Consider the following 25,326-nt stretch of genomic DNA (forward strand, 5'->3'; position numbering starts at 1 on the left):
TGCCATATGCAGTGTACTACAGTCCCTCTTTTCTCTCTAGATCTGAACCATTTGTTTTTTATTTAATTTATTTAATAAATAATCTTTGTTTTGGAGTATTCCGTTGGAAGAAAAAAAAGTATTTTTTATTTTTTTTTCTCTGTTTTCATTGATTAATTATTTTTGTTTTGTACTTGGATATTTTCATGCGTTTCAGTGCCAGGAAAAAATAAATTATGCTAGTAATATGTGCAAAGGTAAGAAAAAGACACGTAACCATTATTAAAAGTAAGCCACTATTTAGAGTTATGTTTCTAGTGAATTTTTTTTAATTTAGTTTTAATTCAATTGATGTATTTTAGTTAATTTTTTATAATTTTAATATAATATGTTAAAATTATTTAAAATATTTTAATTCAATATATTTTCAGATGAAAAGTACTTTCAACTATATTACAAGGCAAGAACATATAAAAATATATTAAATTGATATTTTTATATAAAAATATTTTAGAATTTATTTATAAAAAAACACTTCAACAATGATATCAAACGATCCTTAAGTGTTATGATATTAATATGGTTTAAATGTTATGTTATGGTATCTAAAAATCAAACCAATCAATAAAAATTATTATACACACACAGAAAATTTCATTTCAGTTTTATTATGCAACAAAATAATATGGCAACAAAATTGAATATTGTAACCCAACTACTAATGGGAAATTAATGTTCAATTTATAGCAAATAATATTTTATTTTGGTATTAGGTAGCAGCTATACGGTGTTGGTATTTTAATTTTTTTTTAATATTGGATAATGTTAAGTTGCCATGACCATCAATGTATTGGGTTTTTAAAAAAAAATTCACAATAATTATCCAATTTATCTATTTTTTGTTATGATGTTAATTCATCTATTTTTAAAAAATGTATACAATACTTATCCCATTTATCCCAATGTGTCTCAAGTTTCACTAGGTGTAGGTATAGTTTTCAGACCCGATCTGGTCTAAGGCTCGGGTTAATTTGTTTTTTTTAAATCAAAATAATATTGTTTTAGTAAAAAAAACACAAAAGTTAACGGGTTGCAACTGGGTCACACTGGGTTTTTTCTTTCTTTATTTTTTTTTCAACCCGGTCCAATTTCAACCCTGAATCGACCCGTCAGGCCAGGCCGGATTTCAAAACTATGGGTGTAGGTAAGGATTGAAGTAAAATATAATTTGTGGAGGGCAAAAAAAATCCAAAAAGACAAATCCATCACCTACTTCAAACTTTTTGGGAAATTAGTTGAATATGAGTCATCTTTGAAATCTTATATTTTAGATCAAAATGAACATGAACATGACCATGACCATACAACCAAGCTTCGATTTTAATTTTATAATCACTTCCATTGTCACATCCATGAAGTTGGTGCCCTAGTGGATGTATACTTGTAAGCAACTTCCCTAGAATGCAATCTACTCAAAATTGTGTGGTGAGGTGAGCCATATCTTTTGCACTATAGATTCACCAACAATCCACTTCTACACTTATAATTAATTATTTTTCAATATTACCCTTTTGTTTTCGACATTCATGTGTTTTTCAAGATTCCATATATCATTGATAAAATTATAGTTTTGAAACTCGGATCAACCCAACGAGTCGACCCGGAGCTAGAACCGGACCGAATTGAAGAAAAAATAGACGAAGAAAAAACCAATGTGGCTTGGTTAACCCAGCAAGACCCAATCAAAAACCTGGTTGCAGCCCGTTGATTTTTTTTACTAATACGACGTCATTTTAATTTAAAAAATTGACTTGGACTACCCGGTCAAAACCCAGAACCTGAGCCTTGGATCGGGTCGGTCACCAGGCCGGGTCTGAAAATTATGGATAAAATTAAAACTTTTAGAGAACTACAAGGATAAAAACGAGAATTTTTAAACTATATGAATGGAGGTGGGAGATGGGTGAATTTGCAGGAGCAAAAAAAATGAAGTTTACCAACTCGCGATTAGGACAATAAGAGAGAGAGAGAGAGAGAGAGAGAGAGAGAGAGAGAGAGAGAGAATTATCAAATAAAAAGGACCACACTAATTTCCATAGTCATACAATATTATTATATTGGTGATGTGAGTCGGTGAGATGGGACCGTTCTTCAGTATTCACATGGAAGCCTCCGTGCTCTTAAAATTTAATTTAATTATTAATTTATGTCGGTGCCATGGTCATTAAATTCCTGTTTCTTACCGTGCTAGCAGGTCTTTTTTTAAAAAAATTATTTAAAAATATTTTTTTATTTTTTAAAATTTATTTTTAAAATCAACAAATCAAATATATAAAAATATAAAATAAATAGTTTAAAATAAAAATATATTATTTTTTATAAAAATATATTAACCGAATGAGTTATTGATATTAATTTGGAGTGAGTTGGGTTTATATTTTTAATTAAATTAAGGACTGATTTAATTAAATTCAAGTGAATTTACAAGTTAAGATTGATATGAGAAATTAAAACGAGATTTTACAAGATTAATTTTATGATTTTATTTTAATTTTACAAAAATAATATTATTTTAAAATTCAACAACATTAATCCTAACAATGGATATAACTCGGGTGAAGTTTGGTGCTCATGCTTGATATAGACAAATGATTGCTTTAAAAAAAAAAGCACGTATTCTGCAATTTGTTACAGCAATGATTGGACCAACAGGCGTGCTTTATTGGTCAAGATGACATAATTAACAGCCACTACATTTATTTATTTATTTATTCATTTGTTGTAAAGTTAAAGTCTCTTTTTATAGGATATTTAAGAATAGGGTGTCAGTTAACTTTTAAATTTTATTTTTAAATATATTAAAATAATATTTTTTTATTTTTAAAAACTTATTTTTAAAATTAACATATCAAAATATCTAAAAACTAAAAAATTATGAATTTAAAATAAAAAAATATTTTTTAAAAAAAATACTTATAAACCATGAAAAAAAAAACCTGCATTTGCTATCTAATTTGCAAATGTCGACCTCATGGCACCCGGGGAATTGACAGGAGCCATACACAATGAAATAAATAATTTCTCGAGATGGTAATTATTCTAAAAATACTTCTTATCATCCAATAAAAATAAATAAACAAAGAACCTTAAATTAAATTTTTTAGTGTTTTTTTATCGTTTTAATATACTAATGTTAAAAATAAAATTTAAAAAATAAAAAATATTATTTTAATATATTTTCAAACGAAAAGTATTTTGAACAATAACCCCAACTATACTCTCAAACAGGCCCCTGGAATCAGATCTTGTTTTAAAAGTACATTTGATTAATTTTCTTGGGTTCTTGAATATCATACACATTGAAAACAATAAAACAGAAGTTATTCAAGAGTCCTTAGGATCCTGTTAGACAGATATAGAGTTGTCTAGAGATTTATTTTCTGAAGATCTGATCTTTTTCGATTTTGAATATTTTTTTAAAGGTTGGGTTATCGCAAACCGCAAGTCGTCTAATTTTTCGACCTCTAATGATAATCCACACGAACCACCCGTGAGAAATCTCTTAAACCCCTATCTAAGAGAGAGTGATTGCTATGCCTAGAGTGCTAGCTCTAATTCAGTATTTTAATAGTTTTTTTGTCTAACAGACAACCTCTCTAAATAAGAGGCATATCTTATTATTTATAAATTTTTTTTGCAAAACCTTATAAATTGGCAAAAATAAATTTGTCCCATGAATAATATCCATATATTAATTCAGAATAATTTTAGAAAGTAACTCAATCGAGTTTTGCTTGATTTTTTTTAGGTCTAGAAATATAATCATTGTATTAATTATATTCTAGTCTTTAATTTCTAAAATATATTTTAATCAAGTCATACTTAATTAAATCATTCCAGTTTACTTTTTGATTAATGGTTCTATGTGTGTGTGACCCATTAGGTTCTTAATATGTTGACCCAAATATAAATCATAATTATAGTTAAATAGAATTAAATAAATTAAGTAATTTAATTTATTATCAATTAAATAATTGATTAATTTATATTTAAAGATCAAGTGCATTACCTAGCAAGTGTCATGATCCCCTAAATATTATAAAAGTCATTAGTGGTTTGACTTAACCTTTTAGTGACCTGTTTCTCAGTGTAATTATTATTTTTTTCATCAATAATGTTCTGATTTAACATTAAATTATGGAATATGTCTACCATATTAAATCATGTTTATTCTCTACACATTAGTCATTGATTGTTTGAATAAAAATTGAAACCCTTTGTAAATCTCATTCCACCTTGACAAAGAATTTCTCAGTCAATAGTACTTGAGAAAATATGTGATATTTTTTCTAATTTACCCAGGGTGATGAATCCTCTCTTGATGACTCAAATAACTTCATATAGTTCACGTTATATCCAATGTATGTCCTTCCATTACCTCGATTAAGATATCATGTGATATGATCAAAGTATAACACTATTTATATAAAATAACTTAGTGATCTCAAGTTTAAAGATCATTTACACAACCATCACGTGAGATTTTCTATAGACATAGATGATCTCTCCATACGTAATTCTAATATAGGCCAATTCAGTTTACATGTCTTATGATAAGCACCTATATATGAGTTCTATGTATTATTTATATCCCAGCTCATAAGAATAGATGTTTCATTTTATATATAAAAGAACATAATATATATTAGTCTCTACAGTTCTAATAAATGTCCAGTATTTAAAAGAACATTGAGTAGGAATAATGCTTTGAAACAATATGAATCTCATAATTATAACAATTTTATATTTTTCTTTGCAAAATATTATTATCATGTTGACTTTATCTTTACTCTAGATTCATAAATCAAATATTAAATTAATTAATGTAATATTAATTTAATATTAAAGATAAATTAAGCCTTTATTAATAATAAACATATATTTACATGAATATAATGATGTCATGTATAACCAACCAGTTGGCTACATATCATATTAAACTAGCAAATTTCTCATATAAAAAAAATCTATAAAGAAAATATAAAAACATTGAAATAAATTTGTCTCAAGCGAATTTCTTCAATCTTAGTTTGTATGCTGGTATTATACCTTTAAATGATTTTAACGACACCATTTATCATACTAATATATTAATATGATTTGAAGTTGAAGGTTTGGATTGAAAAAGGTTAATAAAAGAAGCAAATCTCTTCAATATTTTTCCCCACTTATTTGTGAAATATGGCTAGTCGATAAAGAAAAATTACACTAATTACTTCAAATAACATTTATTGACATTATCCCCACTAATTTATTTTTTAAGAATAGATAGCAATGCATCATGCCAATTTTCTTTTCCTAGGCGCATGGAGGATCATATGCTCTCCACTGGGTATTTTGCAGCACACACGAGAGGATAATTTCCTACAAGGATCTTAGCTAGCTGCTGCGACACCTGCTACTTTCCTCAGGTTTCTTTCTCTCGTCGTCTAATCTCTGTCCAGGTACGAAACCTTCCTGGACAAGGTCCATCTCTTCAGATCCTCCCATCATTCGTAGCTTCAAGACTCGGATCAAGCAAAAAGCCTGAGAGTGTCCCACATAGCCCAAAATTTGGAGTTCTTTTTTTCACTTTTTTGTTGTGGTGGTTCTGTCAGGAAATTGGCTAAAAGTAAATGCCAACGATCAAAATTGTCGAGCTTAATTTTGATCAAGATCGGGCAGACTGACAACAAGTACTTATCGTCACAAAGTACCTATGACCTTTTGTTTTGTCATGATTCTGTGCTTTGTTGCATCCAATCTGTAACTTCTCTTCCAGCAATAAAGCAAACAAGAATTCCCTCAATGCTGTAATGAAGGAACATCAGAGTAAATTAATTTGCATCAGAAATGTTCATCTCTTGTTCATCCTCCAGGATCTATCTAGCCATTAATGATTTTCAACTAAATTCAACTTCGAAAGAATTTTCAGTGTCTATTCACAGGAAAGGCACGAGGGTTGGTTCAAGACTGTGGACTTCTGTCACATCCCCTATGCAGGAAAGCTCCAATCTGCATGCCCTCACCGTTAAAGTTTGCTAGATTTCCTTGCGAAAAAGGTGTCATGATTTTGACTCTGGTTCACTTTTCAGCCTTCTTCACTCTGTTTTGTTTCTTAATGTCGCCACCTGCTGGACAATCTAGGATTCTGTGGCACTTGATTTGATTCAATCTTTACCTTCTAAATATCAATTTCATGTACACAGTCCGAATTTGATAAGATGATTCTCCAGGAAACCTCACACGTAAATTTATTGTTGAAAAATAATATAAATTATATATTAAAATCTTATTTAATAGTTTAAGAGTCATAATATTATATTTTTGTTGACCGGTCATGAGTTTGAATCTTACTATTTAATTTTATTTGATAAAATTAATAGCAAAAGATGGCGTGTATCTATGTAAAATTCACGTTTTAAGATTTTCACTTGAAAAATTATAAAGTATAAGCTTTTGAATTTAAATAGTTTCTTGATACTAAACATATTCAATCAATTACTCAAGCATAAATAAGAACCTCTTTTTGGTTTCTCGATACTAAACATATTCGATCAATTAAATAGTATTTTTTTATGATTTGAGAATCTATTAAAATTTCGACATAGTTTCTCCTATATTAAAAGATTTCAAGTTATTGATTAAATATGTTATACTTCCATTAATATTTAATTCATATTCCAATCATTATCCAATCATCTTGAACTTATCACATCACAATTCATCTCATCACATCAATCATATTTTGTATCATACATTTAACTACTACATGAATTAAATTATGATTCATCCACAAAAATAATAGGAATATGACAATATATAATTTAAACTAAGTGTCATTTAACTATTATGTTCATAGTTAATACAAATGTTACAAAGGAAAAAATTCTAATAATCATGAATTTAACTAATATTTAAGTACAACATCTCATAAAATTCCTAGTATAATAATAATTACATTAAATATTTAATATTTAATATATATGTTATCATCGTAAAATTACATAAAATATGCAATATCAATTATATTCTTATAAAATACAAAATACAAGAGCTTCATAATCTACTAATCCCGACAAAACTGCGAGGACCTTGAAATCATTTTATACCATGATTAATTAATTAATTAATTGACATAACATAACATTTTTATACACAATCTAATGAATTTACCAAGTAACTAAGGTATACACTACCATTAAGAATTAAAGTAATAAATAACTCAATTTCTCTTCTTAATAATTTCATCAATTCCTTGAACATCTAAAAGATTTGCTTTTTAACCAGAATTTGAGTAATAAACCCGATCCAGGGTATCTAATTTTACAGTCCTGAACATGACACTAATCCTTAAACCAATGAACTAATTATCCAACCTAAAATAGGACACTAGTTCTTAAACCAAAAATTAGTCATCCAACCCAAAACAAAGTATTAATCCTTAAATCAAGAAACCAATAATCAAGCCCAGAACAAGGCACTAGTTCTTAAATCAAGAACTATTCATCCAGCTCAGAACAAGGCATTAATCCTTAAACCAAAAAACCAATTATTCAGCCTATAATAAGTCACTGTTTCTTAAACCAAGAACTAATTATCCAGCCTAAAACATGGCTATAATCTCATATCAGATATTAATACAATTAAATAGTAAGGAATTTACTTCAATATTTATAACAATTTTAAATAGAGCCGAATTAATAAGGTATTGAGCACTTATTTGATGTTTGAGCTCTATATATAGGATCCTGTCTTAGTACCCTCTCTGTAATTTCTCTTACAATTTTAACAGCTTAATGTTAAACGTCTCATATTCTTATATTAGCTTAATACATAAACAATTATTACTAAAATACCATTCATTTATCTTTGGTCGACAATACCAAAAAGAGAGATATGTATTCTACTTAAAATTCTCAAAACCTAGTTACCCATTAATCATCTCATGATTAATTCATTACAAGTTCTACCATTTTCAAATATCAATTTATTTAAACAACCCACTTCTAATTTCTTCAATTGACTAAATGTTTCTTTTTAGGTGGTGCATGTTTTCTTTTCAATTAACCATAATTTACTCATCAAATCAACAATTAACTCTTCATCACATCATTACAAGTATTAAACAAGTATAATTCACTCTAATTTCATCAATTTCTAAAAAAATATTGAATTCTTAAAACATCAAAATTCACATTTATCATGGAGAAATAGGACTAATCATTTAAACTACTTCCCACATGTTTGGTTATCACAATTTCAACACAATTTACAAGAATAACACAAATTCATCAAACCTTATTTTTTTACTCTACATGGCCAGCTCTTAAGCTCCATCATCCATCCAATTTTTTTATTCAATTTAACAAATTTCTTACTATCTCTAATCATTTAATCATCATTAACAATAATTAATAGCTAATTTTAATATCCTAAAAATTTCATCTCAAGACCCTTTATTCAAATATTACTAATTTTACATCAGATTATTAAACACTTGTTCAAATTGATATGAAAAGGTTTTAAACACCTTATCCGGTTGCTAAATCTATTTTGAAAGTCGATCCGTCAAATTTTTTCCCAAACTTCTCTCTTTTCCTTTTTCATATACATTTTTTTTACTCTAACTTAGCTTTTTTTCCCTTGATCTCTCTAAATTTCTATGAAAATTATATTTCTCTCTCAAAATACTCTCTTTTTACTCACAACCATCACTTTCCAGTCATTTAAGGTGGAACAAAAGAAGAGAAAATGAATTTGCTATTTTTCCTCTTGCTGCAAACCATCGAGTTATATAAGAGATAATAGTCAAAGCTGTCTAACTGCTTTATGTAAATTGTTCTAGTTGTTTTTCAAAATGGCTAAACTGTTTTTTATAATGAAAAAAAATGCACTTTCAACCAAAAACTCTTTTTTTTTATCTTTTTATCTCCTTTTCCTTTCCTTTCCTTATTTCATTGCATTAGACCTCAATTTTTATTATATTTTTATTTTTAATTTATCTTGGAGTTTACACCTATACAATTGAGGTCTAATGCAATGAAATAAGCAATACCTAGATATTTTATATATTAAAAAAAAATATGATATGCAGTGTAGTGTAGGCAAAAAAATGATCCGCGGTAAAAGTTACCATTCTATATATACCATCAATTAAAAAAAAGAAAAGATAAACCTAGTAAAAGTTACAAGAATTGTATAAATTATTCACTACTAAAGTAAAATTTACGTGATTTTTATTTTTTAATAAAAAATCAATGAATTTCTAAAATTTTGATTTTAAATTATACGAAACACATGATTCTAACCAAATTATATAAAACACGAAGCATTTACTTTTTTTCTAGTCTGTTTTATCATGTAATGTAAAATATTTTAGTAAATTAATTAATGACTTTTTAACGAGGTAAAGAGAATTTATGTGATTTTCATGTGATATTTCAGCAAATTAATAAGTTTTTAATGAGGTAAAGATAGATTATGTGATTATCATATGAATGCTTAAATATTATATTAACCTAAACTAATAGAAGGATCTGATTGAGGATTTATTGACATTTTAAGAATCTAAACGATATTAAAATTAATTTGGGGACCTAATTAAAATTAACCCTATAAGTTGGGGACTTTCTTGAGGTTTTCCAAAAAAGTAAAGTCCCTCTCCTTTCTTATTTCACCCGGAAAAAAATAATCCAAACATCCAAGTAAATAGACAAAAACAAAATCCCCAATTCACTGATCTTGAAACCTTAATTTCAGTACCTTTCCTTTCAACATCAACAACCATGACGAAGGAATTCGCTGTTCCACCAGTAGTTTTTCCATCCGTCGGGAACCCGACGGTCGCCACTGGCGGAAACATCCAGCAACGCCGAGTACCAATAGCTCCATTCCAACCTCCACGTCCATCAAACTCTGGAATCCCTTTCATGTCCTTCGATATCGGTTCCGCTGCCGCGACCACCGCCGGTCCAATCGGCGGAGGAACCGGTCCTATCGGTGGTGTAGCCAACTTCGACGACGAAGAACCACTTCTTGACGAACTCGGGATCCACCCAGACCAAATCTGGAAGAAAACGAAATCTATTTTAAATCCATTCCGGGTCAACCCTACATTCCACAAGGATTCGGATCTATCCGGCCCAATATTTTTGTACCTATCGTTCTGTTTGTTTCAATTACTTGCCGGGAAAATCCAATTTGGCGTGATATTGGGGTGGATTGTCGTTTCCTCGATTTTCTTGTACGTTGTGTTCAATATGTTGGCTGGTAGACATGGGAATTTAAATCTGCACACATGTACGAGTGTGATTGGTTACTGTTTGTTGCCGGTGGTGATTTTATCGGCGGTTTCGCTGTTCGTGCCGCAAAATGGGGCTCTTAGGTTTGGGATTGCTGGGGTTTTCGTGATTTGGGCCACGAGGGCTTGCACGAATTTGATGGTCGCTGTTGCTGATGGTGGAGAGGAGCATCGTGGATTGATTGCGTACGCCTGTTTCTTGATTTACACTCTGTTTTCACTGCTTGTTATATTTTAGCAGTGATGATTAGTGGGAATGTGAATCGATGGGGTGTTTTCGTATTGGTTCATTATGTAGTTTTTGAAATGTGGTTGTTGTAGAAATTTTGAGCTTGATGTTAATAATATGTTAGTGGGCATTAAATGTTTTTGATCAATTAGTTTTTCTGGTTCCTGGTTTGGGATTTGTGTTAATCTGATGATTGTTATCTTCAAATCAAGAAATGGAGTGAAATTTTTGTGGCATTGTCTTGTTTTGATCTATGTTAGGGGGTGTTGTATGTGTTAATATGTTCTTTGCTTTCTTTAATGAAAAGCTAGGGAATGAATTCTGGTACCATTTGAAGAGAACTCAAGAAACTTAGAACAGTCTCTCTAGAGAAATTAATGAAACACAGAAGAAAAGTGCTAGAAAATAGGTAATAGACACGGGTATTGTCCATTGATGGAATCACTTATTATCTTAGGAAGGAAATTGAGTTAAGGGATGTGATTTTTGTAAGGATCTGTAGATGCTAAGAGATGACGGTGGTGGCAGAATTTGGTAAGGGATCAGGCTATTAGTTCAGCTTGGATCATATATATGATCATGCAAAGAAAGACGTGCAAGGATTTTATAAGCCACGTAAAGTTCAGCTTACACACCACAGCTAATTAATGTGCATAGAAAATTTTAGCTCCTAATTTTAATGATTTTAACCCTTAATTCCTCAATTCTAAATCCTCATCTTCAGAAATTTGGCCTCAAAATTTGGACTTGACACTAGTAAAAATCTTAAAATTTAATTGTAATTGGATGTTGTTGGAAATGGGGATACTGTCTGTAGTTTACATGCATGCATTCAAATGTTTAATTAATTTCCTGTGGCTTTTCAATAATTTGGTCTGATACATGAAAATTGATAGATAGAACTGTAGCTAGCAGATGCGTGTGTGAATTTTTTCCCTACTGTCGGCAGCAGCTGATGCCCTACTAATAAAGCTATATATATATATAAGAAGTCAAAATATCCCTTGAGCTGCACCACCTTCATCATTTCTCTCCAAAACAATCATTTCCATTACTTATCAGACCATGCACTGCACTGTCCTCTCCATTTCGTCGAAGGGGATGGCACGTTTCATTCCTTAAAATTATCTGGAGGCGAGGCAGCGTACTGTAGTCGTCGCTATGTCAAGACTTACAAATACATGCTTGAGAAAGAAGCAGGTTTTCCCATCTTTTCGAACATGTTATCTGGCTTTTATAGTCTTGCTCATATCCTTGTGTTATGTCTGACGGGAGAGTTCTGTGTGGCCATATTAATTAATCTCATGAGAGGATTTGGTTTGGCCAACACAAGTCTTTCATTCTTTTCACATAAGCTCCCCGCTCTTGGCGAGTCTGATCTACCATATGTCATTGATTTGACACAAGAAGGCAACGTCGAGACATTAGGCAGATGGATTTTGATAGAAAGCTGTTTGCAAGCATGACTGGACACCCCAAAGTTGACAAGGATTCAAAGGAGACTTTTGCTTTACATTGCAAGCCTTTAATTTTTCCTTATATCACTTATTTTTACTTCAATGAAGATGGTGTTAAGCAAAAAGATGTCCACCTTTTGTCTATAAATCAGCTTACTCCTATTCATGATTTTGCAATAACTAAACAATTTGCAATTTTCCCAGAGACACAGTTGGTGGTTGCACCAACAAATGTCATGCTAGGAAGAGGCATGCCTGTGGTTTTTTGAGCCAAAGAAAGTGCCAAGAATTGGGATCTTACCAAGATATGCTAGGAGTGACAAAGATACGAGGTGGTTTCCAGTTCCAGGGTTTAATGCCATCATGTCACCAATGCTTGGGAAAATGGGGATGATGAGGTAGTTTTGGTGGCACTAAATGTATTAAACATTGAAAATGTTTTCCAGAAAATAGAGAAGGTCCATTTCTCATTGGAGAAGTTAACTATCAACATGAGAACAGGGAAAGCTTTAAAAAAGATTTTGTCCAAGAGAAGCTTGGAATTGGGATCCATCAATGCCTCCTATGTTGGGAAGAACAATCGCTATGCCTATCTGGGAATTGCTGAAAAGATTCCGAAGATGTGAAGTTTAGTAAAGATTGATTTGGAAAAAGAATGTGAAGTCTCGAGAAGGCTTTATGGGCCAGGTTACATGGAGGGGAGCCATTGTTTGTTTCTTGAGATGCAAATGATACGGTGTCAGAAGAGGATGGTGGCTTTGTCGTGACTTGTCGCATGATGAGACCTCTGGAGAATCGAATTTTATTGCCATGGATGCCAAGTCTCTAAATCTAGACATTGTTGCAAATGTTAAACTTCCTAGACGTGTTCCATGGGGTTTTCATAGCCTATTTTTAAATCAAAACAATTTATCAAATAACTGGTAATTATAAAGAAGAGATGGATTCAAGATTTGCAATTACAATTAGCAGCTAGTTCGTGATTATTGACATACTTTTAGAGAATTGGGATGTCAATTTCACTTGATTTATTGGGTATCTGATTTTATCAGGTTTTAGTTGATATATTCTTCTTGAAATATATAATATAAAATCATTTAACAATCAACAAGGACATGATGTGATTTTATAAAATGTTAATAAATTTATTTGGGTCACTTCCATATTTTTTTCAATAATTTTATCTATTATCAAGTTATATATTTATATTATAAGATACATATTTAATATTAAAAATGCATTATTTGATCTCAAAAAAAATTTCAAAAATTTTTAAAAAATCATTTATTTTAAAAGAAACAAATTATGTTTTTCTTTTTAGAATTTCATTTAATATTGAGTAGTAGATTTACACTATAAAATATAAAATCAGTATTAAAAATACCTGATTTTTTTTAAAAAATTTTAAAAAAAATCTAAAAATTTCAAGTAAACCATTCACATTGTCAGCAAGTCCAAACCACCAGTTCAACAACATCTCATCCAGCAGCTTCCTTCCTTATCAATAGTGACAACATTGTGAACCATCTCCTCCAGAAATTAAGGATGAATAAAAAAACTGAAAAATTAATTAAACCGAAAAAAAAATAACTGAAAAAATTAAATCGTGAAAAAAAACTAATTAAACCGATTATAATATTTAAAAAACTTACCGGTTCGGTATCGGTTTAATAAGCCTGAAACTGAAAAAACCAAGTCGAGCCAAACCGAAAAAATCGAGTCAAACTGAAAAATAAAACCAAACCCCTTGGAAATTACAAAAATAAAACTCAAAAAACAAAATAGTTTTTGGTTTTTAATATAAAATAATCGAATCAAACCGAACATGAGTTGGTTGGGTTTTTGTTTTATCCTAAAATAACCGAACCAAAATCGATCTGTTTGAACTGGTTTCGATTTTTTTAAAATTTGGTTTGATTATTTTTTAGGTAAAAACCAAACTGAACAAAAAATGATCACCCCTACCAGCAGTAGTGTAAAACTTGAGCAGCGACAATAGTTTTAAAAAGAAGCTCTAATGTGCACTCTCTTCAAACTTGCGCCATCAGCATCGCCAGTCTCCACCATTGACCACCACCCCTAGGCCAGACATGTCCTTCGCTCCTCCCCTCCTACACTCTATCTTTTGTTGCATGCAAGACGTGAATAATTAACGTCCAATAGCCGCTAACTTTTGCTAGCAAAGGGTAAGATAGGCTAGACCCTCAGCCCAGCCCCACAACTGGGTTGGTCCAACCCATCCTTATAAAAAAATGATTAGTCTTTATTTCATCTCAATTAGCTATATTAAGATTGAGCCTCGAGCCCAACCCAACCCAACTTCTAAGTTACAGGTTCGTTTGTCTAACACACCCTGATGTCATTTCTTTAGTTTTAGTTTGTTTTTATTTTAATGTTTAGCCAAACAAGTCTTATAAATTTTAAAAAAAATGGAGTTTAGGGACCATCTTAAAAATATTTTTGGGTCACTTATATGCTTTTCCAGTAATTTTACCTAATATCGGGTTGTATACATACATTATAAGATACATACCTGATATTAAAAATATCTTATTTTTTTCTAAAAATTCAAAAACAAATCTCTTATTTCAGAAGACATAAAAATACGTTTTTATTCAAGAATTTCATTTAATATTGAGTTGTAGACTTACAATGTAAGATACGAACTCGGTATTAAAAATACCTGATTTTTCTTCGAATTTTCTAGAAAATCCAAAACATTTCAAAACAATTCATCATTTTAAAAATACTATTTCTTTTTGTTTTCATGCATATTTTCTAAAGGATAAAATCACATTTTTATCATGTTTAAAAAATACAAAATAGATATCGTTATGAGTTTATAATTATCCATTAGAATTTGGCTAAAATACCAAAAATCTCACAACAATTAATTTGTTTAATTAGTATTCAGAGTGTTAGGATTTTGCTATAGATTTTAATATTTAAAGGTATAAAATTACATTGTAAAGTATACCCTCATGCATTAAAGATACGAAATAGAAAATAAATGTGATGTTAAATTTGGTTCTTAGAACAATTAGGATTTAATCCAATAATATAGAGACTTTTTCATAAAAAGAGATCTGCCTTGAACCTTAAATGAAATCAACTAATAGAAACATGGCCTAGAAAAACAGTTAATCAACAATGCAGCTTACCTTAGGTAGGGTGCACTAAGGTGATGCGTCTTTCTTTTTCATAACTAGTCCCCTTACCCAAGCTCTCGCAAACAATAGGTTTTCTAGTGACCATGATACTAGGTGACAACTCTCTCAAATCATGACTTTATAATTGAACCCAAAACCCTTTCAATTCCAGGAGGCATCTTCATCGTTCGACACTGTACACGTGACAATAATGACAATTTTTTGAGCAGAACATTAGAACATTCTAATCTCTAACACACACAACTTGTTTTTGCAAGGAAATGGGTTTTTTCTCCAATTTATACACTTATCTAAAACTCTACAAAAGAATATCAAAAAGTACTTCTGTTGTAATGTATGGCTCATAAATAGATGTTGAAGTGGGACGACAACATCTACCTTTTCTTAGATGTAAAGTATTATTTTATTGTCACGTATAATTGATAAGTTATAGGTATTATTGAAAATTACTAATACACCTAGGATGGCTAAGGTCTATTATAAATACACATTATGTAATCCTAACTTGACAAAATGTGAAATAAAGCTCATTACTCTTATGAATATAGGTCCATTGTAAAACCACGTTAAATCAGTGTGTTTTTCTTGTTTTCTCTCTTATGTAATATTCATCATTATTATTGCAAATTTCACAATAATTGGTATCAAAGCCTAACAGAGGAGGGTGAAGGATCTGTTGGTATAACAGGCCATGGTGAAGGCGTTATACCTAAGTAGTTGAAATGTATTAATGACATAGATTGGTAGGAATTGGAAGCGAAGGTTATGACAACTATTAGGCTTTGTCTAGATAATGATGTTATGTATCACGTCATGGATAAAGAATCATCAGCGATGATTTTTGAGCAAAACTTGAAAGTCAGTATATGTTTAAGTCGTTGACAAATAAACTTTATCTTAACAAGAAACAATCTAGTCTTAAGATGTCAGAGGGCATATATTTGAATCAGAGTATCAATGTGTCCAATCCATAGTTATTAAACCTGGACCGGCCCGACGGGTCGACCTAGTGGCTAGATCGGTCCGGGTTTGTCAAAAGACCGGTCGATGCAACGACCCAGCCAAACTTGGTCGACCCATGACTCGGGCGAACCCGACTAAGACTCGAGTTTTTTTTTAAAGGTGATTTTTCTCTTATACCCCTCTTTTTTCATATTTTTTTAGTTGGTTATTAACACTTTTTAAAGTTCACTATATAAATATTAGAAAAGTGTTTTATTTTTTCAATGTGAGATTTGAAATCCTTTAGTATATATACTCTATGTTTCCAAGAAAAAAATTATTTTTTCAAAGTGAGATTTGAAACCCTTTCGTATATATACTCTATGTTCACAAGAAAAAAGTTATGTTTTTTCAATGTGGAATTCGAAACCCTTTAGTATATATACTCTATGTTTCCAAGAAAAAAGTTATATTTTTCAAAGTGAGATTTGAAGCTCTTTCGTAAATATACTCTATGTTCACAAGAAAAAAGTTATGTTTTTTCAATGTGGGATAAAAAAAATTTTGGTTTAAATACTTCAACTTAAAAGCTAACATAATATCTTTGCAATGTGGGATTTAAAGCCCTTTAATATATATACTTTATGTTCATAAGAAAAAAGTTATGTTTTTTCAATGTGGGATAAAAAAATTTTTGATTTAAATACTTCAACTTAAAAGCATAACATAGTATCTTTTCAATGTAGGATAATTTTTTTAAAAAAATATTCTTTGAAACTTCATTATTTACAACATGTATAGTATATATTCATATGGATTTTTTTCTTAATTTTTTCACATGAAATATTAAAACTTTAAATATTTTTTAAAAAAATTTCCCGGGTTGACCCAAGTTGACCTATGAAACCCGGGACCCGACCCCCAGACCGGGTTTGATAACTATGGTTCAATCAGATCATTAGTGATATAAAAAAATTGATGATGAACACAAGGCATTGATATTACTAAATTCCCTACCTATTTCTCTCATGTATGAAAATTTGGTTACAACTCTAATGTGGCGAAAAGAAACATTTCAATTGGAAGAGATCATAAGTGCCCTATTAGGCTTTAATTTGAGGAAGAAAGTCAGTACTGAAAATTCACAAGGTGAAGGATTGGTGAAGAAAAGTAATCAGAAGCATGGTAGAAATAAGTCCCGAAGCGAATCGAGAAACAATAAAGCTTAGTCAAAATCCAAAAAGAGAAAGGATATAAAGTACAAAAACGATCCGTCAAAGTCTGCAAATGTAATGGAAGAAGACTTAGAAAGCAATGACAGAGATATATTTTATATTTCATATAGTTTAGATCATCTCACAAATTCTTGGATATTGGATTCGACATGCTATTATCACATAACACCCAATAAGAATTGGTTAGACACCTACAAGTTAGTTAATTATAGTTCTATTCTAATAGGTAACAATGATCCATGCAAAGTTGTTGGAATAAGGAATATGAAAATTATAATATTTGATGATGTTGTTAGAATATCGTGTGAAGTTAAATATATATCGAATTTGAGAAAAAAATTGATTTTATTAGACACTTTAAACTATAATGGGTTCAATTTGAAGTCTGAAGGTGAAGTATTGAAGGTGAGTAAAGGTGTTATGATAGTGATAAAGGGACACATATTGCTAGGAAATATTTATAGACTACTAGGTACCATAGTTGTAGGTGAAATATAGCTAGTCTTTGAGTCAGATAACACAATTTTATGACATATGTGATAAGGTCATGTGGGTGAGCGTGGGATAATGGAGCTTCATAAGAAGAATGTATTGAAGGGTGTCAGAACATGCAAACTTGATTTTTGCAGATATTTTATTCTTGAAAAACATAATAAAATGCATTTCAAGACAACCACACACAAGACATAGGGGATTTTTTTGTATGTTCGTGTAGATGTTTGGGGTTTAGTAAAGGTAGCATCACAGTGATGATACATGTATTTTATGATTTTCATTGATAACTATTCACGAAAGGTTTGAGTGTACTTCATGAGATACAAATCAGAAATGTTTGCCAAGTTCAATGTGTGAGAAGCTGGAGTAGAAACCAAACAAGGAGTAAGATCAACTGTCTCAGATCAAACAATGATATTACGTACACATATTCAAAGTTCATGGAGTTGTGTGAGCAACATGGGATAAAAAGACACTTCACAGCATGTAAGACACCACAACATAATTGTGTAGCAGGAAGGATGAACAAAACTATAACTAAAAAAAATTTGTCTTAATGAATATGACATGTTTCTTGATTAACAAATCACCTAGGGCATTATTACTAGATGAGAAAGTAACATAAGAGGTATGGATATGCAGTCCAATAGATTACTCTATTTCCAGAGTGTTTGGATTTTCAGCCTTTATACATGTGTTTAGTGAGGAAAGGTCGAAGCTTAAAGCAAAGGTTTACCATATGAGGAGCTATTTGTTGGAGGTTTATGGTTTAGTCTCTACTTGCACTATCTACTACTGAGTCGGAATATATGACAGTGGCTAAAGCTACTAAAAAAGCCTTATGGCTCATAGGTTTGATCAAAGAACTGGATATTCCGCAAGGTGAAGTTCAGTTGCATTGTGACAATCAAAATGTTATTTACTTGACAAAGAACCAGATGTATCATGCAAGGACCAAACACATAGATATGAGGTTTTATAGGATCGAGGAATTGGTTTTTTTAGTAAACTATTGCTTGAGAAAGTTCACACTTTTAAGAATACAGTAGACATGTTGATAAAGCTTATTACAACAAATAAGTTCAAGCATTACTTGAACTTAATGTCTCATATGAAGTTTCAAGTTATGGTTATTTTACTTTTTTTTTTAGGGATGGATATTTATCGAGGTAAAGATTATTATAATTTATGACTTATACAACCATGTATTGTTTAATTATCCTTAACCTATAGAATCTTACTAATTACTCCTTTACTTTTTATGGTCCAACAAGTTCATTCCTTGCTAGAAAATTCAGTTTATTAAACTTACTTTTATAAATTTGAAATATTATACTATTGCATTTTAGAGTACATGATGCACAGAAGGTGTAAATAGAACCCTTTTTTTTGTGACTGTATAAGTATATCTGTATATGTGTGTAAAAACTATTATAAGATAAAGTTTATTAAAAGACAATTTGTTAGTGCACACATATGAGATTTTTTATTATTTATTTCACTTGAAAAATAATTCAAATGAAATAAAAAAAATTATATTTATCAAGTCAATCATAGTAAATGTGTTTATTTATACAAAAATCAAACTAAAAAAAATAGTAAATACAATTTATTCCGTGCATTAACAAAGAGAAATTTAATCTATGCTTATTTTTAATCCCCAACCTGAAATAAAATATTATAATATAGTATAACAATGATTTTTTAATGATTGATGCAATACTAACATATATCTAGCATATAGATGACCTAATTAAACAAGGGAAAACCTGGAAAGGGGACAATTAGAAAGATCATAAAGATCAAGGAACTATATATATTAGGGTTCACGATTCGAATTCAATTCTGCTTTGGTCGGCTACCGAAGAGGTTTTGCCATTCCAAAATCCAAAACATAAAAAAAATAATAAAAAAAAACCTGAATCCAATAACAAATTTACATAAAAAGTGTGGGGAAATTTTAGGATATTATTTTTTAAAGTTTTTTTTATTTTAAAATATATTAAAATAATACTTTTTTAAAAAAAATTATTTTTAATATTAATATATCAAAATAATATTAAAATATTAAAAAAATATTAATTTAAAATAAAAAAATGAAAAGGCTTTGAAATATTTTTAAAATATTTCCGAAACATAATGTTAAACACTACTTTAAATTTTGGAAAATTCCTTTCTCTCTCCCTAATTAACAGCTCTCTTAAAAAGCTTCTTTTCCTTGCCTATATTCTTGTTCTTCTAGTTTTTGTTCTCCGATTCTTTTTGATCTGTTTAAGCATAAATTGACAGAGAGAAAGAGAGTTGAAGATGTTTAATGGAATGATGGATCCCGAGCTGATAAAAATTGCTCAGGAACAGATGAGTCGAATGACGCCCGCGGATTTCGCCAAGATCCAACAACAGGTTCGTTTGTTTTGTTGTTCTAAGGATAATTTTGATGTGGGTTTGTTTTTATTTGAATGGATTGACGTGTAGTTTAGTTCAATTTTGAGGGGAACTGCTTTTTCTTTATGAATTTTGTTTTGGTGATTGTTTTAGCATGGAAAGCATGAATCTTGGCTGTTAATTTTGTGTTTGTTTAGTTATATTTAGTTGTGTTTGTGATTTTTTGTTCATTTTAAATTATGTGTTTTATTTGTTTTTCTTTGCTTTGTTTGAATCAGTGAAGATTTTAGTCTTTGGATACTACAAGTTTAATTCTTTGATTCGGGGCGTTGACTTAGATGGAAATAACTGTTCATTAATGGGTCATTAAGCACTCAAGATGAATAGATTGTAGTGCTGTGGTTCTGTTTAAACATATAACCTGAACTGAGTTTGTGTAATAGATCACTAGAAACTGGTTGCCAGTTTATCTGGTGTTGTTTACATCTCTGGTCGTATTGGTTTTGATTGCAGGTAATGTCTAATCCTGAGTTGGTGAGAATGGCATCTGAAAGTATGAAGAATATGAAGCCTGATGACTTGAAACAGGCAGCAGAACAGTTGAAGCACACGCGCCCTGAAGAGATGGCGGAGATTGGTGAGAAAATGATGAATGCATCACCTGAAGAGATTGCTGCTATGCGTGCTCGAGCTGATGCACAGACAACATATGAAATAAACGCGGCGCAGATGTTGAAGAAACAGGTAAATTTAAATCATAAATCAGATGATTTGCTGTTTGTGTGCATATTGTGTTTTATGTAGTGGTTAATGTACTTGCTAGTGTAAATGCAGAAGGGTAACTAGTGCTGATTTTTGCTATTGAAGATGTCGCTGTTTTTGTGGTTATTTTACTGATGTAATTGAATCTCCTTTGGCAGGGTAATGAGCTGCATGGCCAGGGAAAGTTCAATGATGCTTTGCAGAAATATTTGCTTGTAAGTGCTGCATCTTTATCTTTCTTATTTTATAAGTATCAGCTCTTCTAGTTGGCATGTCTTTTGGATTTTGAACTGATGAAATTCTTTTCCTCCCCTATTTCTTAGGCAAAGCAAAATCTAAAAGGAATTACATCCTCCAAAGGCAGAGCACTTTGGTTAGCATGCTCTCTTAATTTAATGTCTTGCTACTTGAAAACAAAGCAGTACAATGAATGCATAAAAGAGGGCTCAGAGGTACAACAATCCACAAACAAATTCAGTTTACATAGAGAACAGATAGTAATAATTATACTTTTAATATACAATGTTGATATGAATGGGGTTTGCTCCTTTGCTTGCAAATCATTTTGTTTTTGTGTGAGTCTTTCTTCTTTCTGATTGGATTACTGTATCACTTCAGGTTTTGGGATATGATGCCAATAATGTTAAAGCTCTTTATAGAAGGGGTCAAGCTTACAGGGAACTAGGACAACTGGAAGTAAGTTTGTTTGTGCATAGCTTGCAAATGGTAGTAGTGGTTGTAGGATTTCGCTGTTTATTGTTTGATAAGATATCTAATGACTCCCTGGTACATGTTAGGATGCTGTATCTGATCTTAGAAAAGCACATGAAGTTTCCCCGGATGAGGAAACTATTGCAGACATTCTAAGGTATTATTTCATCTGGAATTCTTAGACCATTGGCTGGGCTGGAAGTTGTACAGTTTGATATTTACTTCCCATATGGTATATGTACTGTTAAAGAGTATGGAGTCTTTTTGGTGGAGTTTTTAGCTTTAGCTTTTGTATTCTCGATGCCATGTCGTCGGTAGTTCACTTTTAAGTTTCTTGTCCTCTGATTGATGTTTAGGAATTTCCAAATCTTCTGACCTTCCTCTGTGTTGTATGTAAGGTGTTAGAATTTCCAACAAAAAGTAAATAATGGTGCTAGTATTTTATACAACATGTTGATTGTAACGTTAATTGCTAATACAGGAATGCTGAGGAAACATTGGCTCGAGAAGGTGGCCATCATGCACCAAGGGGTATGTTATTTTCCTTTATTTTTTCTTGATGCTTGACTTTCTTCAAACACACCTAAAAGTTACAGGTTCCACTTTCAAATTCTCAATTGACAATTGATTTCTATTTGTATGATAGGAGTGATAATTGAAGAAATAACTGATGAAGCTGAGACTGTCTCCTCTGAAAACCTCAAGAGTACATCAACAGAGTATCAAGTGAAGCAACCACAGGAAAGTGCTGATATATCTAAAAGTGGAAAGGGAGGTTGCAATGGGAGTTCAGCAACTAATTCAGAGCCCTTGGAGGCTTTGAAAGATGACCCTGAAGCTATGAGGTTATTTTTAATATATCTAAAAATTGCTTGATTTTATGTATTTATATGTTGTCACTGGTATTATGTTTTCAACTATCCTCCTGTCTCCTTTCTAGAGATTGTACAGCAGAGATATTAGATGGAATGTTAAGTTTTTATTCCCCCTAGGGATCAATTTATGTTAATCGATCCTTCTTTTTCATTAGTGTAAGTTACCGGAATTTTATTTCTGCAATGAAGCATTACATGGAATGTTAATTGCAGTCTCTCCTGCAAAATAATTGCTGCCATATTTGGTTGTGTTTGTCACAAAATATCTCTGATTTTGGTGGTGTTACTGTAATGGCAATTATTTGCAAGTTTGACATTGAGTCAGGGAAAACTTATGAAAACATGCCCAATTTGTTTTGATTAATGAAATAACAAAACAAGGTCAGCATGTCTAATATTTTTCTGTCTAACATTTTGAGGCTGGAGGTTGTTTTCTTGCATTAGTGTAGCCTTCTTTTGCTGTCAATCAACCATAAAATTAGATATGAAGCTTGGTTTTCAATTTGTTTTGATTTTCTGTTTTTCCCTTCTGTCTGATTGTAGGTCATTCCAAAATTTCATATCTAATGCTAATCCTGAAACTTTGGCTGCTTTAAATGGGGCAAAAGCTGGAGAGGTGTCTCCTGACATGGTTAAGGCTGCCTCAAAAATGATTGGCAAGATGTCACCCGAAGAGCTTCAAAGAATGCTTCAATTGGCTTCCTCATTCCAAGGGGCGACTCCTTTTACTGCAGGTGGATCTTCAGATAGCAGTTTTAATGGCTTCAAATCTGGTGTGGTTCCTCCAAATGTGACACCAGACATGCTCAAAACAGCAAGTGATACGATGAATAAGATGTCACCAGAAGATATTCAGAAAATGTTTGAAATGACATCTTCTTTAAGAGGAAATGGCTCAGTTCCAGCTGTTGCTTCAGCTTTAAACACTGACAGGTCAAGTTTGGGTGCTAGGTCAAAACCAACAGAAACTCGAGAAAAATTTGCAGTTAATGGTAATAATGGCATCAGTGAAACTAGTTCCTCACGTGATTTCTTTTCAAGTTCGAGAAATGCTCCTCCATCAAGCTTTCCTGCCTCAACTTCTGATATGCAAGAACAGATGAGAAACCAAATGAAAGATCCAGCTATGCAGCAGGTATGGGCTTTTCTTTCCTTTGTGTTTCTGAGTAATTGAATTCTTACCCCAATAAGATTTCCCTTTGCACGCCATAAAATCTCTTTATTTATTTTGGTCATTTTGAAATGATCCGATCCGTGCATGGATGTACTTTCAGGTTTTCAAAACATGTATTGTTTGCAATTCAAACTATCTCTTTTAGAGATTGTTCTGACTCTTGTAAATTTCCTGCAGAAAATTTCCATGCTACAGTAAAGAAGGGCTTAGAGATAATTTGAACTTTTGTAATATACATCACACTATTGTCTTCTTGCTTAAAAATTTTATTAACAATATAAGAATACTATATAAATGCACGGCTGTTTGTGTTTGTGTTGTAATGTCTGGTTGCTTGCAAATTGGCAGATGTTCACGTCAATGATGAAGAATATGAGCCCAGAGATGATGGCTAACATGAGTGAGCAGTTTGGAATAAAACTTTCTCAAGAAGATGCAGCTAAAGCTCAACAGGCCATGGCATCTTTATCACCAGAGGACTTGGATAAAATGGTACCTTCTTTGCCATGCTTACTTCCAATGAAATTGTGTGCTTTTCTTTCAAGATACCCCAACCTGGGTCCAGCTTTTATCTATAAAATTAAGTGGGGTCAAATATTACTACAAGAATTCTCTCTCTCGTGTATTACTTCTGTACGTAAACTTTTATTTTTATCACACGTTTGTTCTGAAATAACGTTTATAAGTTTCATAGTTATGACTTCTTCTTTTTTATGACTGCCCCGCTTCATTATGAATATATAATGATTTTTCCCATTAATTGCTGCAGATGCGATGGGCTGATAGGATCCAAAGAGGAGCAGAAGGTGCAAAGAAGGCAAAGAACTGGTTACTGGGAAGACCTGGTATGATCCTTGCCATTTGCATGTTGATCTTAGCCATCATCCTCCACCGGCTAGGCTTCATCGGGAGGTAGAGCAGGAATAATAATTTTGATTCATCATTGCTATGCCCTACATGCTCAACTTATAGGGGGTAGTGTCATCAAAACATTATGTGCGTGTTTGATGCGAGGACAGGAAAGTATTATGAAGATATAGATGAAAAGGAAAACCCTAGGGATGGAGAGAGAACGAGGGGTGCATGTATTCATTGGGTAAAGAAAGACAGATACCCATAACTTGCTCTGCATGTCATTCTGCATTGATGCTTTCGTTACTTGATTTCTCGGAGCTGTTGGCATTTACATTAGTAGGAAGAGAAGATCCAAAGTAATTGAACTGGTGTCTTTGCATGGCGTGATATGCACAACGAGACGTGCAAGATTTCATTCCCAAGGATATGAACTTTGTTGTCAGCAATCCACTGAAGAAGACTTGTTGACTTGAAAAAAAACTTGGTTTCAATTAGGGCTGTTTTACTCGCATCCGAGCCAGAATATCAAAACTCATCATGTCTTCGCATTTAGGGTGTGTTTGGGCACCATGTTTTTTTAAATTTTAAAAAAATAAAATTTTGTTATGTTTTTAAATTATTTTGATGGGTTGATATTAAAAATAATTTAAAAAATATATATATTTTAATGTATTTCTAAACAAAAAATATTTTAAATCGTTACTGTTATTATAAT

The 25,326-nt window shown here is 31.4% G+C and overlaps 2 protein-coding genes and 1 pseudogene across 3 annotated transcripts; all 3 read left to right on the forward strand.

Annotated features, from left to right (window-relative positions):
• Positions 1–9,702: 9,702 nt before the first annotated feature.
• LOC133698464 (uncharacterized) lies at positions 9,703–10,698 on the forward strand. The gene has a single exon (XM_062121385.1). The coding sequence runs from the start codon at positions 9,807–9,809 to the stop codon at positions 10,557–10,559; it is 753 nt and encodes a 250-aa protein (XP_061977369.1). The 5' UTR covers positions 9,703–9,806; the 3' UTR covers positions 10,560–10,698.
• Positions 10,699–11,506: 808 nt separating this feature from the next.
• On the forward strand, positions 11,507–12,941 carry LOC133699387 (probable carotenoid cleavage dioxygenase 4, chloroplastic; annotated as a pseudogene).
• Positions 12,942–19,994: 7,053 nt separating this feature from the next.
• Positions 19,995–24,919, forward strand: LOC133699960 (outer envelope protein 61-like). 2 transcript variants are annotated; one of them, XM_062123503.1, is made up of 11 exons: positions 19,995–20,252; positions 20,748–20,978; positions 21,155–21,211; positions 21,320–21,448; positions 21,615–21,692; positions 21,794–21,864; positions 22,189–22,238; positions 22,354–22,552; positions 23,126–23,717; positions 23,934–23,983; positions 24,105–24,243. In XM_062123503.1, exons 1-10 carry the CDS (start codon positions 20,157–20,159, stop codon positions 23,952–23,954), a joined length of 1,524 nt encoding a protein of 507 aa, XP_061979487.1. In that variant the 5' UTR covers positions 19,995–20,156; the 3' UTR covers positions 23,955–23,983; positions 24,105–24,243. The 2 variants fall into 2 exon arrangements, with proteins under 2 accessions (XP_061979487.1, XP_061979486.1); XM_062123502.1 differs by lacking the exon at positions 23,934–23,983 and adding an exon at positions 24,526–24,919 and having other exon boundaries at positions 19,999–20,252; positions 24,105–24,248.
• The last annotated feature ends 407 nt before the right edge of the window (positions 24,920–25,326 follow it).

This window comes from Populus nigra, chromosome 7 (genome assembly GCF_951802175.1).
Source record: "Populus nigra chromosome 7, ddPopNigr1.1, whole genome shotgun sequence".
NCBI lineage: Eukaryota > Viridiplantae > Streptophyta > Magnoliopsida > Malpighiales > Salicaceae > Populus > Populus nigra.

Excerpts from the sequence above, each read along its gene's own strand:
- LOC133698464 (XM_062121385.1), top strand. The coding sequence starts at position 9,807 with ATGACGAAGGAATTCGCTGTTCCACCAGTAGTTTTTCCATCCGTCGGG.
- LOC133699960 (XM_062123502.1), top strand. The coding sequence starts at position 20,157 with ATGTTTAATGGAATGATGGATCCCGAGCTGATAAAAATTGCTCAGGAA. Across the intron at positions 21,449-21,614 it reads GCATAAAAGAGGGCTCAGAG|GTTTTGGGATATGATGCCAA; the intron begins GTACAACAATCC and ends GTATCACTTCAG. Across the intron at positions 22,553-23,125 it reads GATGACCCTGAAGCTATGAG|GTCATTCCAAAATTTCATAT; the intron begins GTTATTTTTAAT and ends GTCTGATTGTAG.